The sequence below is a fragment of the Engystomops pustulosus genome, chromosome 5 (assembly GCF_040894005.1).
Source record: "Engystomops pustulosus chromosome 5, aEngPut4.maternal, whole genome shotgun sequence".
NCBI lineage: Eukaryota > Metazoa > Chordata > Amphibia > Anura > Leptodactylidae > Engystomops > Engystomops pustulosus.
This window is the reverse complement of record NC_092415.1, coordinates 127,005,759-127,019,083: the sequence shown is the minus strand read 5'-3', so window position 1 is coordinate 127,019,083 and position 13,325 is coordinate 127,005,759. Positions and strand designations below refer to the sequence as shown.

Sequence of the window (13,325 nt, the reverse complement as noted above, 5' to 3'; positions counted from 1 at the left end):
GTGAAGGTGGCATCAGAAGCAGCAGGAGCCTGCAGAGTGGCACAATGATATAGTGTGAAGGTGGCATCAGAAGCAGCAGGAGCCTGCAGAGTGGCACAATGATATAGTGTGAAGGTGGCATCAGAAGCAGCAGGTGCCTGCAGAGTGGCACAATGATATAGTGTGAAGGTGGCATCAGAAGCAGCAGGAGCCCGCAGAGTGGCACAATGATATAGTGTGAAGGTGGCATCAGAAGCAGCAGCAGCAGAAGCCCGCAGAGTGGCACAATGATATAGTGTGAAGGTGGCATCAGAAGCAGCAGGAGCCTGCAGAGTGGCACAGTGATATAGTGTGAAGGTGGCATCAGAAGCAGCAGGAGCCTGCAGAGTGGCACAATGATATAGTGTGAAGGTGGGATCAGAAGCAGCAGGTGCCTGCAGAGTGGCACAGTGATATAGTGTGAAGGTGGCATCAGAAGCAGCAGGAGCCTGCAGAGTGGCACAATGATATAGTGTGAAGGTGGCATCAGAAGCAGCAGGAGCCCGCAGAATGGCACAATGATATAGTGTGAAGGTGGCATCAGAAGCAGCAGGAGCCCGCAGAATGGCACAATGATATAGTGTGAAGGTGGCATCAGAAGCAGCAAGAGCGGCAGAGTGGCACAATGATATAGTGTGTTGGTGGCATCAAAAGCAGCAGCAGCAGGAGCCCGCAGAGTGGCACAATGATATAGTGTGAAGGTGGCATCAGTAGCAGCAGCAGCAGGAGGAGCCCACAGAGTGGCACAATGATATAGTGTGTTAGTGGCATCAGAAGCAGCAGGAGCTGCTCACTACTGCAGATGCATGAAAGTCAAACAGATTTCTTCCTATTCGATTTTGTCACTAAATAGAACTGCTATTTGGGGTATACAGATCCCCCTTAGAGAACAGCGAGGGATTGCAGCAAAAATCGCACAGTACAATAGCAGCAGCTGGATGCTACAACATGAAGTGTGAAGTGCTGAGATAGAAAATGGCTGGTTTTATAGGGCTGTGTGACATCATATAAGCCTGCCGGTCGCTGATTGGCTTACAGGTCTGCAGATGTCATCGGGGGTGTTCCTTTCTCCTTCCCAGAGTTCTCTGCCCCATGTAACACCTTGTTCTCGCGCCCATTTAGCAGAAACATGAGGGAGAAAAAAACAACTTCGTTCCCGCAAATTAGCATAAACTTCGGCTTTGTGACTAATCGAATTTTTCCTGAAATTCTAACCGAAGTTAGAATCATTAGAATTGATTCGCCCATCTCTAACAAATACACATATTACACCTTGCTAAATTCTATAAGGGGTGTGCTTTCCAAAATGGTGACACTTGTTGGGGTTCCCCTCGGTTTTGGTACCACTACGGCTCTCTAAATGCATCCTGACAAATAAAAACTTTTTCAGCCATATTTGTCCTCCAAAAATTAAACAACGCTCTCTCCATTCCAAGTGCCCCCCTGTGCCCGTACAGCAGGGTACAGTAACAAAATGGGTATTGGCATACTTAGGAGAAATTGCACTAAACATTGTAAAATGAATTTTTCCTTTTTAACCCATTGTGAAGGTGCAAATTTTAGTGTTTAATTAATATATTGTAAGATAAAATTACATTTCTATAATTTTACTTTCATTTATTTTTCACCCTTATGAAATGCTCATTGGGTTAACAAAATTCCCAAAGGTTGTTTTGAATATTTTGAGGGTTGTAGTTTCTAAAATGGTGTCATTTGTGGTGCCTCCTAACATCCTAAATAAAGGAAAAGATGTTTGAAAAATGATGCCAAGTTAAAGCAGACATATGGAAAATGATAGTTATCAAGTTATTTTAGTGATATGACCAACTTTCCAAAAGCATAGTTTTTTTTCAATATTTTTGCCAAATTTCACTTTATATCATAAATTAACACTAAACATATTGCATAAATTTCTCCACCAACATGAAGTACAATGTGTCACGAAAAAACTATCTCAAAATCAACTGCATATGCTAAAGCGTTCCAAAGTTATAACCACTTAAATAGACACATGTCAGATTTTTAAAAATTGGCCGTGTCAGAAAGGTGAGAAGTGGCTTTGGCGTTAAGGGGTTAAAAATTATTTCATTTATTGGATCATTTTAGTTCATCCTATTGAAATACTTATTTGTATTCTATTGCTGTCACCTGTTTATTCCAGGATTTTTTACTTCTCAGATACTGTTTGCTTAGTTCTGTGTTATATATTTTGTCTAAAAAATATAGATACAGGCGGTCCCCTGGTGACATACAAAAGTACAGTAAATTACCAACATCCAGAGGTCTGCTGTAACTAGGGGTCGTATGTAAGTCGGGTGTTCTTATTCCTAAAAAAAATTTAATTGTATATTCAATTTGTCTTTATTAGTTTTTGCAGCTAAAAAACTGGTTGTCCACTTTGGGATCATTGCTTTTTTGGGAAATCGTTTTGGCTACTGGTGGGAAGCAATAGAAGAGTTTCTTAAGGAGCGTAAGGAGGCTTTGGCACCTAGGCCCATTCGAGGACTGGGAAAGTTTGTTCTAAAGGTTGACAGTAAGGTAAGTGTCTTTGATTTAGTCATAACTGTGCTTTTTATATGTATATAATTAATTAATTGAATGAAAACAGGCAGCACTCCAAAATAGTGAAAAAACAAGGGTTTAAACACCCTTGTTTTTTCACTATTTTGGAGTGCTGCCTATACTGTCCTCTTACACGTTAGCACGGTGTGTAATCTGACATGTAGCTAAACCTCCCTGTCCTCTTAAGAAAAGACTGTAGAAAAACTGTAAATCTTCTCTTTATTGATGGTAGACAGGAAAAGGTGAAACTATAGGATGAATAACAGTGGTATTCAGAATACATCAAATGATATGGTACATGGAATAGAAAATCTGTCATTCACAACATGAGGTAATACATCACTCATACTGAAGCTACAAACATGTCAGCATATACATGGATAATGTGCTCACCAACTATGCTGGAACAGGCAGTTTGTAATGAACTTGAGGTACAAACAAGTTATATGAAGTGGCTCCTCACACTATCAGATATGAGGAAAGATGGCTGCTGTTATTACAGACTACAGTAATAAGCAATCCCACAATGCCTCAGGAGATTTCCCATAATGCTTAGAAGATTTCCCATAGTGCATTGAAAACTACAAACTAGGAAATGTGCTAAACCACCAGTAGATGGCGCTGTTACCAACCTTACACTGCAGACGGAAACCTAAGCAGCTAGATTTCTGCAGAGGACAGAACACTCCCCGCTTGACGTCGGCCGACGTCACTATTGTTTATTGGATGAAAACAGTAGAACAAGGTCTCCTACTGGTCTTAGGAACAATTTTGTCTCACTCTGTTTCCGTACTTTAACTTCAACCTTCCGTACATTCCCATCTTTACTTGGGAATGCCATGGTAATGAGACCTAACAGCCACTTATTTATTCTTGACTGGCAATCTTTGAGCACCACATCACCAGGCTGGAGGTTAGGGTTCATGGTTTGCTACTTTCTCCTTGGTTGAAGGGTGGGAATGTATTGTTTTCCCCACGTGTCCCAGAAAGTATTGGAGAGACTCTGAACTTGTCTCCATTGATTTCTGTAAAGGTCTTTATCATTGAATACTGCAGGTGGGGTGCAAACAGTGCCCATTTTCTGTGTAAGAAGTATGGCTGAGGTAAGCACAGTTGGGTCATCAGGATCATTGGATATCAGAGTCAGTGGTCTTGCATTTTGGTGCCTTGTCCGCTCATGGTAGACAAGGAGAGTAGCTATATGATGCTGTCCGGGAACTATAACAGGCTGCTTCTCTGCAAAATCCATTTTGACTTCCTTAATACGTCCTCGTATTCTTAAAAATCCATCATCATCGATGACTGGGTTAAGTTTCCTCAGAACACCGTCTTTAGGTACTGGTCTTTGACTGATTACACAGTCGATTTCTTTGGCATAGGTCTCAAGCTGTACTGCTCGGATCTGACCTGGCTTCTTTGGGTGATACACTCGAAACATGGGTAGGTACCAGGGCTCTTCAGAATCCAGAAGTTTAGGTGCTAACTCTGCATGACCGTTCTGGAATATTTTCTCCATGAAGGCAAAGAAGTGATCCCTCATCTCTGGTTTCCTTTGTAGGTTCTGTCTTAGAGAGACAAATCGTTTGTAAACTTGTTCTCTGTTGTTGGGCAACCGATGTCTCTGAGGCCTAAATGGCAGAGGTGCAATCCAGCTCTTTGTTTCGTTCTGAACCATTCCTTGTTCCATTATGTCTAGGGACAGTCTGTCTTTAAATGACATTCCCAAACAATTGTCTTCCTTTGTCTTGTGGAAAACTGTGCACCCTAGATGATCTTGGTTTCCATCCCAGATGCAGTTGTCATAGGCAGTGCCATCAAAGGTACTAGGTGATGAAGTGTTGTGTGGCAGATCTTTTATGAAGAACTGATTTTCGTATGGCTGGAGGAGAGATGGACGTCCACGCTCAAGTGTGCTAGTAAGCATGCTGTTGACTGTAGTTGGCTTGTGTACACCTCCTAAACAGACCTCTCCAACTATGACCCATCCTAGATCGAGTCTCTGAGCATACGGGGCATTGTGAGGGCCAATGATCTGTTGCCTAACCTTTTGGACTTGTAGGATATCTCTTCCAAGGAGCAAGACTATCTGAGCCTCTTGATCAAGATTTGGGATCAGATGTTCTATACACTTCAGATGAGGTTGGTTTGCAGCTACTTCTAGTGTAGGTATCTCTGACCTGTTGTCAGGAATCTGGTTACACTCCTGTATTGTTGGTAAGGGCAGACACACTTGACCATTTATTGACTCAACTATGTAGCCACTTGCTCTTCTTCCAGCTGTCTCTACGGTACCGGCACAAGTTTTCAGAGAGTAAGGGGCACTGGGGCCTCTGATGTTAAAGCTATCAAAGAAGGCAGACTTGGCTAATGACTTGTTACTTTGGTCGTCAAGAATAGCATATACCTTGATGGCTTTGTTTGGTTCGTTGGCTGGGTAAATTCTTACTAGGGAGATTTTGGAGCATGACCTGCCTCTTATGAAATCTCTACAAACCTCTGTGCAGTTTGTGGTTACTTCTGAAGAATCAGGATTTGTATCTTTCAACTCCCCGCTATGCACTTGGGTATGGGGCGAAGTCCTCGATGGTGATCCTGGGTGTAGGGCTGTGTTATGCTCTGTGCTATCACATTCAGTACACTTTGGGCTGACCTCACAATTCCTGGCAAAGTGTAGTGTTGAAGAGCAGCATTTGAAGCAGATGTTATGTTCCTTTAGGAAGGCCTTGCGGTCCTCTAATGACTTTTCCCTGAAGGTTCTGCACTTAAGTAGGGAATGTGGCTTCCTGTGTATAGGGCACTGTCTGCTTGGGTCCTTGACTCTATCTCCTCCTTCATGGGCTGAACCTGTGGAGGAAACGTTAATTTTGTGCACTTCCACCATATCCCTGCGAGGTTTACTAACCTGGGTGGTGGAATATGACAATGTGAAATCAAAGCTAGGATCATTTCTAATTCTAGCTTGTTCAGAGACAAAATCTACAAATACATTAAATGGAGGAAATTGTACATTGTAAGTCTTTTTATATCGAGAACCAATAATGAGCCACTTTTCTTGCAGGTTATAGGGGAGTTTCTGCACTATGGGGTTCACACCTTTAGCAGTGTCAAGATATGTCAATCCTACCAGATCCCCTTGTACCTTTGCAACACACAACTCCATTAACAAGTCACTTAACTCCCTAAGCTTTGCATATTCTCTTGAACAGGGCATTTTCTATGACTTCTGGTGAGCCATAGCATTCATCTAGTCTATCCCAGACCATTTTAAGACCAATGTCTGGATAATTTACATTAATGTCTCTGATTCTTTTAGCGTGTTCAGCAGACTCGCTGCCTAGCCATTTTACCAAGAGATCCAGTTCCTCACTAGTTGACAGATCTAAGTCTCTGGTGGCATTTTGGAATGAAGCTCGCCAAGCTCTATAATTTTCAGCACGATCGCTGAACTTGACAAGTCCTTGTGTGACCAGCTCACGTCGAGCAAGGAACCTGGCAAGGTCCATCGTGGCTTGATTTGCACTGGACCTGACTGGTGGTGTATTGTCAGAGTGCATGTGTGGTGTGCAACCATACCTGTTAGAAGTCTCTGGTTTTGTTCCACCTGCGTAGTAGTGTTCTGAAGCAAAGGGCATCTCTCTCAGCTGGAGTGGGTTTTTGACCTTCTGTTCTGGAGAGAGGTGGCTGTAGCTTGCTTTATCTGGATGCAAATCTTCTTGTTTGCAGCAAGGAGACTGATAGTGGACTTTCTAGTGGTCCAAATAAACACGGTGGCTTGGCTTGTTAAGATGCTCCTCATCAAGTTGTGAATAATAGTCTCCGTCTGACTTGGAATGTTGATAGACGTATTGTAAGGTACGTGATTCTGGATCCTGGTGTTCAAGCTCTGGCGGGAGATACTTCTCAGTTTCTGGAAGTTCTAATGATTCTAGAAATTCTGCTTCTGCTATGGCGGCTGCTGTCTCTTTCTCAGCAGCAAGTTTCTCTAGGGTTGCTTGAAGGCGTGCTTTCTCCATACTCAGGGAAGCTTCTCTTAACCTGATCTCTATTTCCTGCTCTGCAAAGCTGGATTTCGCTTTTGCCGCTTCTGCTTTTGCGCGGGCAATGGCGGCAGCTTCTCTGATCGATGTCCTGTTAGAGCCACTTGTGAGGGACCTTGTCTTGACCGAAGATGCTCTACTTTGAGACATGGTGCGACTGTTTGGAGACTGTTACGATATCCGTATGCAGGCTCTGCGTGGATAATGGCGGACTCCGTATAGTCTGATCTCAAGAGCTTTTGTAATTAGCAGTTGTTTCACTATACTGTCCTCTTACACGTTAGCACGGTGTGTAATCTGACATGTAGCTAAACCTCCCTGTCCTCTTAAGAAAAGACTGTAGAAAAACTGTAAATCTTCTCTTTATTGATAGCAGACAGGAAAAGGTGAAACTATGGGATGAATAACAGTGGTATTCAGAATACATCAAATGATATGGTACATGGAATAGAAAATCTGTCATTCACAACATGAGGTAATACATCACTCATACTGAAGCTACAAACATGTCAGCATATACATGGATAATGTGCTCACCAACTATGCTGGAACAGGCTGTTTGTAATGAACTTGAGGTACAAACAAGTTATATGAAGTGGCTCCTCACACTATCAGATATGAGGAAAGATGGCTGCTGTTATTACAGACTACAGTAATAAGCAATCCCACAATGCCTCAGGAGATTTCCCATAATGCTTAGAAGATTTCCCATAGTGCATTGAAAACTACAAACTAGGAAATGTGCTAAACCACCAGTAGATGGCGCTGTTACCAACCTTACACTGCAGACGGAAACCTAAGCAGCTAGATTTCTGCAGAGGACAGAACACTGCCTGTTTTCATTCTTTGGATATCTACTACACTCAGGGCCGGTTCTAGACAAAGTGGGGCCCTGGGCAAAACTAAAAGTGGGGCCCCAAAATAAAACTATTTTATGACCAGTCACAGTCAGCAAGAGGCTCCTTTAGTATGGTAAAACAAACTGTAATATGGGAGAGTTTTATAGGAGATAGATAGATGATAGGGAGATTTATGGGCAGCATGGTGGCTCCGTGATTAGCACTACAGCCTTGCAGCGCTGGTCAACATCTCCAAAGATTTTGTATGTTCTCTCTGTGTCTGCGTGGGTTTCCTCCGGGTCCTCCGGTTTCCTCCCACACTCCAAAAAATTTGGGGAGGGGGACCGATATTTTCTGAAAGCAGACACTTGCCCCATTTTCAAAATTGCATCAAAGATTTTATAGACATAGGCGCCTTCATGCAATTTTGATTCAAATTGAAACATTTTATTAAAAATACTTAAAATTTGACTTTGATGGCAAAAAATTTGATCCAAACAGAAAATATTTACCTTCACATCTCCTAAATGTAATACATGGACATGTGTAGAGTTCACAAATGTCCCATATTGATATCTTCACATAAATAAATCCACATAATATCACTAACACTGTAATAACTAGATATCTGCTTTTTAGCTAGACATTTTTAGACAGTCACAACCTGCAAAATATATATATAAAACAGAATAAAAAGTAAAGGCGCCATAAAACCTATAGAATTTTGAAAGCAGACAACCAGGCGATGCATTTGGCAATTAACATTCCAAATTTCCTCTAAAATATGTACAAATCCAGATACTTATATAAAGAAAATCTACTTTCCTAAAAAAGTAAGATGTGAGGAGATCATACAGACCCCACATGTGTATATTCACCAAAATATGCAGCAAAGGGAACTGCAGAAAATTTACACAGATCTATCATTGTCTGTTCCTTACACAATAGTCACCCAAATAAATAACTATACATCCATTAACCCCTCTAATAAAAGTCACGTTTAGATGTCGCCATTGTATTATCACAATAACAGAACCCTCCGCGCTTCATAAGAATGAAAGTGAGAACGTCATAACATCGGTGTAAATAATGGAGGATGATGGGAAATAAAAACTTTATACCAGGACATGTGTGTGTTTTTGGTGTTACATATAACTTTTCGGACATGTTCTGGTCGCGGTGTAGTCACATTAGGCGAAGAGAATTGAATGTTCATCGTATCAGTCAATTTTCCCAACAAAAAATAACTATCACAAAATAAAAGGGAATAAGAGAGAATGGGCCACATTTATCACTTTTGTGCGCCTAAGTGTAGTAGTTGCGCCTAAATTCTGGCGCACTATTTTGCCAGAATTATCACAAGCTACAACCATCTCTGATAAGTTAATTTCCAGCCTCTTATTAATCACTTTACTTTAACACAGTTTAGGCGCAATTTTGGCGCAGTTTAGGCGCAATGTTAGATTCGGGCACTTACATGTCATCCTGCTACAAGCTCCTCTCTGCTTCTCCCACAGCCCAGAATGAAGATAACTCACAGCAGCACCCAGGTGTGTGACACCCTGCACCCAGTGATCTCCTCAGCAGTGGCTTCTCCTGGAGGGGATCCCCCAGTGCTGATCTCCTGCTGCACCCCTGTAATTCTGCACAGTATCCCCCTCAGACACACTGGTGATACTGTGCAGAATTACATGGGGGACACTTGTCAGTACTATGTGCAACATTCTGTAATGTTCTCTTCTCTCTTGCTCTGAGCTCAGGATTCTGCAGAATGTTTTGTAAATAGAAGGTGATGAACTGTAAATAGAGTCTGCAGCTCCTGTCTGCAGAGTATCTAATGACTGTATTATCTGTACTAGTGTCTGCAGAGTATCTCATGTCTGTATGATCTGTTCTAGTGTCTGCAGTGTCTGGATGAGCTTTTCTGCTAGAAATGAGCTGTTCTGCAAAGGGGCTCAGTGCTTTCTTCTCAGATAACGCCACCTTCGGGTTGGAGTGTTTCTGCGCCCATTTTTGCGCCTAAATGAAAAGTCGCAAGTGATGAATATCATTAGGCGCATCAAAACATCTGGATTGCTAGGATAAATGAGGGAAAGCTGGTTATTTTTGCTGCGCAGCTAGCATTTAGTCACATTTAGTCGCAAAAATGGCACAAAAAATGGTGCGCCTGAATGAAAAGGCGCAAAAACAACAGAAAAAAACGAGTGATACATGTGGCCCAAAATGTGTTCTTAGATTTGCATAGAGATGGGTTAAAAACATGAATATTAGTTGATATTATCCCTTCTCAAAATGTAGTACTAGTAACATATAAGGTGAATATTTCCATTATCTGTGAGGTGCAGCAGCTCCTGTGTGCAGCAAATGCTCCCTGTAGCCTGATGGCTAAGAATCTGGAGGGGGCTACTCTTCAGGGGTCCGTATCTCTGGTTCTGTGACTCATAGAACCTCACTTCTTTTTTCCTATGAAAGAAGAGAGTCTAAATTTGTGTTTCTAAAGTGCAGAAAAACGGAGATATTAACTGTTAGACTGCCATCGGAAGTGATATTTATATATAAAAATGGCACCTGATATTCTCACTTTAAACCTGAATATCTCTGGATCCATAGCACCTAGAAACAAAATTCAAGATTCATTTGAAAGAAGAGATTCTCCCCTTTCTCCCTGGGGGACCTTTGCCTACCCATAGCGCCGGCCCTGACTACACTCTGACTGGTGAGAGTGAGGATAGCACCCATTGACTCTTTTTCGCAAGGACTGTGCTGCTTTTTTTCCTTTTTTGTAATTAATTAATTGGTTAGATTAGTTTTTACTTGTGACAAAAATTGACATTTAAAGAGGACCTGTCACCTGTAAAAACTGCACTAGGAGCTGCTTACTAAAGTAAGCAGCTCCTAGTGCTACATCAGATGCAGAAGTGTCACCTTGCTAGTGTTATCAGAAACCTCCAATAATGCTAGCAAACACTGCCGGATCAAGCTGTAAACAGTCGGGCGTATTCATGAGGGGGTTGTCTGAGGCGCTGCTTCACCACCCGGACCGCCCCTCCTACTGTGACTGTTGAGCTTCATACGCCCCCTCATGAATACGCCCTACCGCTTACAGCACGGTTTCTATTGTACAGTGGGGCAGTGTTTGCTAGTGTTATCGGAGGGTTCCGATAACGCTAGCAGGGTAACACTGCTCCGTCTGTTGTAGCATTAGTAGCTGCTTACATTAGTAAGCAGCTCCAGTGCAATTTTTACAGGTGAAAGGCCCTTTTTAAGTTTTTGTTTTGTTACTTTGCTCGAGCCAAAAGGAGCTTCCTTCACATAGCATAATGACTGAGGACAAACTGAGATGTTCTAATGTTATAAAATGAATGGCATTTGTTGATTTGGTATTCAGCTTTAGTAAAAACTATGCAACTATGTCTTGCTGGTATTATGGAAATATACAATACTGTCTTGCTATCTTTTTTCCCTTGTTCTTTCCACATTGTCTTTGTACATTCTTCACTAATTTACTTCTGCCTTATTTTTCTCTCCTCCCATTTTCTCTTTGCTCTTTTTTTCCATTGCACTTTTCTGCCCACACAAAGATGTGGCTTTGGCTTAATAAGCAGGTAAAGCAAAAGCTTCTTCAACTGTTTGTCTTCATTTTACATGTTTAACACAAGCATCCTCAAATTTAAAAAGCAACTTTGTGTGTGTCTTGAGCTGAACATATGTTAGCGATTTTGGGGATGGGCAAAACCATTTCTAAAGGTTTCAACTAATTTCTGCTGAAAATCCCTGCCTTTAGAATATAAATTACTCTGGCAACTGCTGAACATTGTAGATGTCTGTTAAATGGTTGGAACTATTGAGCTGAAAAGATTTAATAATTTTCTGAAGAATAGATGCAAAGGTATTAATGTTGAGCAACAGAGATTTATTCTATTTTAGGCCATACAGGGATTAGTCTGTACTTTTTCAATATATGGTAGCGTCATCAAATATGACATCCTCCACAGATCACTTAGGAACAATATGTTGTATAGTAAAAGCTCACCTGAAATCCTTAATGTATGTTCAGCTTTAAGCTTTTTAGCTACGGTTTAAACACTATTCACTGCACATGCCTCCCCTTCTGGCTCTGGTCTGAATCTGATTAAGGTTGATCCTTTTACCGACAATTTTATATGTTTTACTGCAGTCGCCGGTATATATACCTTGACTACAAAGCTGTGTGACATCCATCATCTGTGAGGGCAGATGGGCAAGTTTGGCCACCCATTTCCTATTCGGTCCTGGGAGGAGGGAGTGGTTGGGCTCTTGGACATTAAGCTACTGGGCTGCTCATCTATTTCATATCCCCTGCTTCACCTTAAAAAAACATGCACCATGGCGCTGCTTAGCAGCCCTCATTCCCCCTTCTTTTCCTCCCCCAAGCATCTTCTATTTGGAGTCAATGGGAGAACTACGGGTGTCTTCCTTGCTCCACCAGCGTTTTTTTTTTTTTTTTTTGTTATAGGCGAGAGTAGGTCTGCATTACTCAACTGTGGGATAAATGTAGTGCCTAGCTGGGCTGGTTGGTGGGCCAGGGGGGTAACATAAGTACATAAGCGAGGACAGTGTATTGCAGCATTTGAAGGATTCCATATTAATTTCACCTGCCATTCCACTCGGCCACGCTGTAGCTGCTGTTTCTAGGAGAGGATGGTGGTAAAAAAACCCTTTCCTATTCCTCCCCTTCTCCTAGAACAGTCATGGCGAACCATTTAGAGGCCGAGTGCCCAAACCGCAACCCAAAACCCCATTTATTTATCGCGAGCTGCCAACCAAAAATTTAAGCAGTGATTTATTGCTCCCTGTTCAGCAGCTTTCAATCATACTGGCCTCCTGAGGACAGCAACACAGTAGAAAGATGGAAAATTTTCATCATTTTAGTTTCTTTCCAGTTTCCTTCTGTACACAGAGAATCGTGGGGCCAGCAGTAGGTCCTCCAAAAATAATTCGACCCTTTCTTATTCCTCTTCCTACAGTCCCAAGTAGCGAAGTAAGCATCTTTTAAGTTTCATGGAACTGCAGGAAGATTTTTTGAGTCTTGTCTGGTGTGCTGGGGCGATGGCCTGGGTGCCCACAGAAAGGGCTCTGAGTGCCGCCTCTGGCACCCATGCCATAGGTTCGCCACCACTGTCCTTAAAGAACCTGACAGAGACCTCATCTCCCTGCTGTATGCTACTCTGCATGAGCCCCTGTCCCAGCGAGAGTGCACTGGGAGAGTAAGATAGACCCACAGACAGATGAGGAGTGTGATATAGCTCTTACCACACCCAAACAGTCTTTCCCTGCCCGGTTGATAGGACGTGGCAAATTTATGTCCTCTGCCGTGCATACTCAACTACTGCTAGAGCCAGCAAGTTCCGTCCAGGTTTCCCTGACTCTGTCCTAAGTGGTCAGGGATCTCGGGCACCTTCCTTCACCTGCCTGTGGTGCAAGAGTTCTGGACACAAATCCGAAAATTTCTACTTGATGACCCGAAAATATGCCTTCTTCTGGTACACGCGGAGCTATTGCAGTCTACTGTGGACCAGGTCTTCGTTAATGAAATTTTATACTGCCAGAAAAGTTTGGTTTTGGATGTCAGCCCACCCCCTAACCCACATTGATTGGTTTAAGATAGTGAATTCTGCCCACCCCTCAAAAAAATCTTTAATAATGAAAAAAAAAGAAGAAATTCCATGCTATATGGTTTGAATCACCACTTACAGCTGTCCCTATAATCCCCATTTAACTGCACTGCCAAATGGTTGGGTTAGAGATTCCCGTTCCCTACTGATCTACTAATGATAATGTACGGCTTGGGCAGCAGTGGACCAATGATTGCCGCTAGGTTTTATTTTCA

General features: G+C 42.3%; 1 protein-coding gene across 12 annotated transcripts in view; it reads left to right on the top strand.

The window, feature by feature from the left end:
* Positions 1–13,325, top strand: part of TMEM245 (transmembrane protein 245) — a 757,127-nt gene that overhangs the window by 317,531 nt on the left and 426,271 nt on the right. For 9 of the 12 annotated variants that reach the window (XR_011855834.1, XR_011855836.1, XR_011855831.1 and 6 more), the window contains 2 exons: positions 2,387–2,556; positions 11,038–11,061. Coding sequence is in view for 3 of the 12 variants with exons in the window: in XM_072152982.1 (XP_072009083.1) it covers positions 2,387–2,556; positions 11,038–11,061 (194 nt within the window). In the remaining 9 variants the exon portion in view is untranslated. The remainder of the gene's footprint in view (positions 1–2,386; positions 2,557–11,037; positions 11,062–13,325) is intronic. The other 3 variants (XR_011855837.1, XR_011855832.1, XR_011855835.1) reach the window with 1 other exon arrangement.